The sequence below is a fragment of the Morus notabilis genome, unplaced genomic scaffold (genome assembly GCF_000414095.1).
Source record: "Morus notabilis unplaced genomic scaffold, ASM41409v2 Scaffold20, whole genome shotgun sequence".
In the NCBI taxonomy this organism is placed as follows: Eukaryota; Viridiplantae; Streptophyta; class Magnoliopsida; order Rosales; family Moraceae; genus Morus; species Morus notabilis.
In genome coordinates this window covers 150,331-156,249 of record NW_010362037.1, presented here as the reverse complement: position 1 = coordinate 156,249, position 5,919 = coordinate 150,331, and the positions used below count along the sequence as shown (strand labels likewise).

At 35.0% G+C, this 5,919-nt stretch overlaps 1 protein-coding gene across 4 annotated transcripts; it reads left to right on the top strand.

The window, feature by feature from the left end:
* The first annotated feature begins 361 nt into the window (after positions 1-361).
* On the top strand, positions 362-3,912 carry LOC21398538. Of its 4 annotated transcripts, none has more exons than XR_002902441.1 (4): positions 362-1,500; positions 1,690-1,767; positions 2,092-2,158; positions 3,513-3,912. XR_002902441.1 is itself a non-coding variant. In XM_024167475.1 (3 exons), exons 1-3 carry the CDS (start codon positions 691-693, stop codon positions 2,098-2,100), a joined length of 897 nt encoding a protein of 298 aa, XP_024023243.1. In that variant the 5' UTR covers positions 362-690; the 3' UTR covers positions 2,101-2,355. The 4 variants fall into 4 exon arrangements, 2 of the variants coding, with proteins under 2 accessions (XP_024023243.1, XP_024023244.1); XR_002902442.1 differs by having other exon boundaries at positions 363-1,500; positions 2,095-2,158; XM_024167475.1 differs by lacking the exon at positions 3,513-3,912 and having other exon boundaries at positions 2,092-2,355.
* The last annotated feature ends 2,007 nt before the right edge of the window (positions 3,913-5,919 follow it).

The following is a 5,919-nucleotide window of genomic DNA, read 5'->3' as shown; positions in this document are numbered from 1 at the left end:
TATTATATTTTATATATTATATTATATTAATTATATTGATATATAAAATATTAATGTTATATATAATATAAGAATAATTAATATTTATGTTATATTTTATAGTATTCATACAATTACAACTAAATAAATAAATTAATTTTTTTTCATTCCATTACTGATACTATTCTCGTTCCTATTACTATTACTATTCCTCTATTGCAACTAAACTCACATTAAGGTTTAAATCTACGACCAAGAAGAGATCAAACTATGCACACGCGCGATTCAACGGTGAAGGCGACCACCGTCACTCAAAAACGACGCATCACCCGGGAAAACCCAAGCGCGGCGCGCTGATTACCCACTGCGCATTTTAGCAACCCTCCTAGAATCCTAACCCAAAATGTGACTATAAAACGAGCCGAACGTTAAAACCGCCTTCTCTCTCTCACTCTCTCTCTCCCTCTTATTTCCTCTCTCTTTTGCTCCGTCGAGATTTCATAATAAAAACTTCGCGTTTGTTTTCCCGGCGATTTTCCGAGAGAAAACGTAAGCAACCTAAAACTAAAAACCTAATATTTTCCACAAATTTCCCTTCGATTTCTCCCGATAGAATCACAAATCTTGTGCTGGAGATAGACAGAGGCTCTGATCTGGTGCTGTGTGGTGTCGTGTGGCTTCTCTTTGCTCTGAGTCGTCGCTCGACGGTAAATGGTGTGTCTCGGTGAGAGAGAGCGATTGGTGGTGAAGTCGTCCATGGCGGTGGCTCCGGAGCGAACGGCGGCGAAGCCTCTCCACAATTTCGATTTGCCGTGCCTGAAGTGGGGGAGCCAGAGATACCTCCGGTGCGTCAAGGTGAATTCCGACGGCGGCGGACGAACCGATCGGCGATCCATCGCTCAGAGATTCGATAGCTCGCCGATCGATCGCCGGCGGGAGCTGGAATGGGAGAGGAGGAAGAGGCAGCGGTTTTTCTCGAAGCCGGGGAAAATCGAGGACGAGAAGGATGACGCTGGCGAAGAAGGGATCGCGGCGGTGAGGGAGAAGCTCATGTGCGATCTCAAGAAGGCGGCGGACAAGATGAAGTACGCGATTTTCCGGAAGGAGGCGGCAGCGGAGGAGGGGGTAGGTGACGCCGATGAGGATGACGAAGACGATGATGACGACGTGGCGGCGTCGGCGAACGGTGAGAAATCCTCTCCGGCGTCGGTGGCTGTTGTGGTGGAGGAGGCGAGGCCGTGGAATCTGAGGACGAGGAGAGCGGCGTGTAAGGCTCCGGCGAAGGGGTTGAGAATTGAGGACAGAAAGGCAGTTGCCTCACCGTTGAGGACTGAGGGGAACAACGGCAACGGCGCAAGGTCGCCGAGGCTCGTCAGAGGGATTCCGCCGGAGAAGGAGAGAGTCAACTTCTCGGTGGCGCTCGAGAAGAAGGAGATCGAGGAGGATTTCATGGAGCTTTTGGGCCACAGGCCGCCTCGCAGGCCCAAGAAGCGTCCCAGGATCGTTCAGAAGCAATTGGATGTAAGTCGATCAAGAACTTGTTTTTCACGTTCGGACTTCCGGGCAGTTTTCCGGCGAGTTTTTTAATTATTTTTTAAAATAAATCTTTTCCGGTGAAATTTTCGGATTTTTTTTCCTTTTTCCGTTGAAATTTTCTGCTTTGTTGTCCCGCTAATTCCTTGTAATTCGCAATTGATGTTTCGTTTGCAGACTTTGTTTCCGGGGCTGTTGTTGAGGGAGGTAACCGCAGAGACGTACAAGGTTCCAGAGGTCCCTGAAAACGGCAGGGTAAATTCTTCTTTGTTCTATTTGTCAATCTTTTCTTGCTTGGTTTTTTGTACGAAAATCTGGGAAATTGAAAGAGTATGAGTATTGGGATCGCATTGTTCACTCACCTAAGCTCCCTAAAGGGCAAATAAAATGAGAATTAAAGTTCTGTGTCTTTCACTATTTTCCCAGATTTTCTCGACAACCAAAACGCATATATCTCTTAATCTCTTCCTGTTTATTTTTCTTTTTTGTCTTTCTTACTTTCTCTTATTTTGTATTTTCCTTCTCTGAACTGTTTAAGCTTAAATCCTGTTGAACTTTTTTTTTTTTCTTTTTTGGTAGCAGAGGTAGCAATGCGAGTGAAAGGTGGTTCTGAGCGAAGTGTCGAGGCCTGAGTTCTCTGACTATGGTAACTTTGTGGCGCTAATTAGTCGCAAACTATACCATCATCGTGACATGGGAATTTGATTAAAGTATTGAATCCCTTGTTGACTTGTGGTGTCTGTTGAGTAGCTTTTAAATCCTAATTTTGTTTTATTAATTATATTCATTTTTCTCCCTTATTCTCTGAATAATCGTATAAAAGAAAGAAGAATTGTTATGGAAGAGAATGCTTTTTCTTATCTTCTACTTTATGAATTATGTGTTTATGGTCTTTAGATCTTAAGGGAGTACACAGTTTAAAAAAAAAAAAAAAAAGGCACTCTCAGCTTCAACTATTCATTTGACAATTTTGGAAGCTTAAAGCTATTTCGCCTCGTATAACAAAGTGCACACTTATCGTGTAAAATGGAAATGGAACTTTGATTATGGCACAACATAGCTTCTCTCTCTTCTACAGACTCTGTACTAAATAAGCTCTGTTTCTTGGAGTGCAAATAAAGCTACTCTCATAACCGCAAGAGTAAAGCTACTCTCATAGCTGCAAGAGTAACGACTATTTTTGGGTCTTTCTCCTTTCTATCAACTTTGTAGATGGATTTCTAAAAAAAAAAAAAAAAAAAAAAAAAAACTTTGTTGGTTGTAATTCAAACCCATGATCGCTTTTGTTTCTTGTATTCATTATTTAGATTTTTAGGGAAAACTAGTAAATAGTAATAGAAAATTTCACTTCACCACTAACTACATGTTTATTTGTAACTTTTTCAACCATAACTTTCATTTCCTGCTGCGTTTTCAATCGTACAATGCTTCTATCGTCGACATTTTTTTTTCTGGTAAGTGGAGAATTGGGTCTCCTCTCATAGTGGCAGTACATTGTTTGTGTTTTGGCTTTCATTATATCCGTATAAAGACTACTGCTCCGTTTTGGGTAATTGCTTTACCATTTGGTCCTTGATTTCTTTACAAGTTATTAACAAATTCTTAGATTAATAATAGTTTAACCCCTGGTTCTTAACTTCTTTGAGGCGTCTCATTGGATGGAGAGGGATTGTATTATGCAACCTCTATTTTACCTCTTTTAAGGTGGTAATCTTCTCTGTTATTGTCAGCTAAAGGAACTCTTCATGTGGAAGGTGTTCCTTGAACACTTTTTCCAGTTGCTTTTTTCACCTAAAATTTTCAATTTTATAGGCAAGTTAAGTTCGAATGAAAAATCCGGACTTTAAATTAATTTGCTTTTTTCTAATTTGGGTGGAAAATGCCTTGACCTGAAATGAACATATTTGACAATGGGATGATGTAGTTTGAAAATCCTTAACCTGAACGTAATTTGTTTAACATTTGTGTGACGTCTCTAACCGTTAAATTTTCACTTTCAGCTGTAATGTCAAGCAAAGCAACTGGATCTTGTTTGCTTTGGGCCTGTCTATGGAAGGAGTCTGTAAGCGTTCGTGTTGAAGCAACGGGATCTTGTTTGCTTTGGGCCTCTGTCTGTAGAGATTAGACAAGGGAGTGGGTTTCATGATGCGCCTACGGTGTGAGTCCCATGGCATGAGGCCCACTTCCTGACTACTTGTATAACATTTTTTGTTTTGTTTTTCTGCTCTGTTTTGTTTTGTTCTTTAAATAACTGGATAGAGATATCCGAAGTCTAGGGAATCAACAATGGAAGCATAGATGTAAATTCACCACTAAATTAAGCGCCTTACATAAAACCCCATTATCTATCTCAGTTTTACCTCTTTTTTTTGTTTTTTTTTTTCCACATCTAAAATACGCGCGGCCTTTGTGTGTTTGAGTTTGTTATAAAATTTCCAGATAAGGTTAACTAGTGAATTTTCATTTTGAAACTAATTTTTGTGCAAATGTTAGTTGCCTGTTCTGTGGTTACCATAATTATAATGGATGTTTTTGCAAGGAAATGGGTCAATGCTCTTACACGGGAAATATCTACTTTCCCACTAGGTGACCTTGGGTTAAACACCCAAAGATGTGATATTGGGTTTCAAAATTACAAACGACCTTCATAAAAAAAAAAAAAAAAAGCCAGAATTGTAGTAAATAACAAATTTATGAAACTAAATAAATAAATAGCGTATTTTAAAATCATTTAAAAGTAAATAATAGTTTATCGTATAAATTTTTACGACTGAAAAAAATAATTTAAGTTGTAAAATTTTTTTATTTATGTGATATTTTTTTTACCAATCGTAAAAATTTTTTTACGTGAGAAATTTTTTTAAAGTAAATTATTTACTATTAATTTACTATTTACTTCATTCTCCATAGAACATGTAGTAAATAATATATTTATGAAACTAAATTAAGTAAATAACATATTTTAAACTACTATTTGAAGTGAATAGCAGTTTACCCTGTAAATTGTTCATTTACGACTTGCAAAAAGATTTTCTTTTTCATATAAATTCTCTTTTTATATTGATAAAATATTTTATGTAAATTAAGATTTTTTACTACGTAAATTATCTTTTATCAATCGTAAATAAAATATTTATACATTAAAATGCTATTTATTTCAAATAATTTTAAAATATATTACTTATTTAATTTATTTTAAATATTTGCTATTTTCTATCATTTCCGAAAAAGATATATAATTTAAAATGAAAAACCCACTCCTCTTCCCCCATTTCTCGTGTCCTGTTTTAGGTTTTCCATACTTTATATACTTACAGCTCTTTCACAAGGATATAATTACACAAACCATCTCTATTTTTAAGGATTTTCACAAGTAATTTTTTTATTTCTGAAAATTATAATTATATTCCATATAAAAATTGATTCCTTGTGTCTCTAAATTCCTCCCTTGTCAACGGTCCAATTGAGGGAAAGTAATTAAAATACTAGATTACCACTCATGGGGCTAGTACAACGATAAGAATTCCTTTTATTGTTCCATTTTTGTTTATGTTTGTAACTTCAAAGAAAAAAGAAATGAATACCTCTTAAAATATATGAGTTTTAGATTTTTAGATTTTACATTTGATTAATATACTATAATTAAATAACTGTATTAATTAAAAAGATATTAATTAAAAATAAAAATATTAAAATAATGCATTCAAATAGTGAGTTTATCAATTTTCTCAACTTCTTAAATATAAAGTGGTCTTGCCTGACTAATAAGTTGTACGATATTGGGCCTAAGATGCTTTGTCTAAAATTAGACTCATCCCCCTTTGGTGGTAATTACACTATTTGACAAAATTTCATACCTTGCCTTGAAATTACAAATATAGTAAAAATGCCATAATAATAATCATAATGATACCATATTTTGTAATATATAATGATATAAACGTTATTTTAATGATATAAAAATGATATAAAATTTTGTTATTTTTGTAATATTTCAAAATTTTTACTAAATTTAAACTTTGATATTCAAATTTTGCTATGTGTAAATCACCCCATCCTTAGTGTGTATGTGTAGAATTGGATCAGATTCTTTCTGTTTCATTAGTGAGCCTTCAGTTTTGTAAATGGTTGAATTTACTCTTAGCAGTGCAAAGTTCTGGCTTTTTAACTCACATTTTTAATTAATACCCTTTTAACTGACTAAAAAGGTTATTAATTAAGGATAAAAGGTAAAAATTCAATACTTATACACTCTAAGATGTATTTATCTATTTTTTTAATACAGACGAGAGAGAGAGGTGGGATGCTCCGCGTGATTCTTTTTTTATTAGCAAAATAAATAATAATAATAATAATAATAATAAAAAATAGATTTACGCTTTTAATCTGTTTGGGATACTAGATAAT

Bases quoted from the DNA above. Each gene is read 5' to 3' on its own strand.
- LOC21398538 (XM_024167475.1), top strand. From the start codon at position 691: ATGGTGTGTCTCGGTGAGAGAGAGCGATTGGTGGTGAAGTCGTCCATG. The intron at 1,501-1,689 runs GTAAGTCGATCA...TTTCGTTTGCAG, and splicing joins TCGTTCAGAAGCAATTGGAT to ACTTTGTTTCCGGGGCTGTT.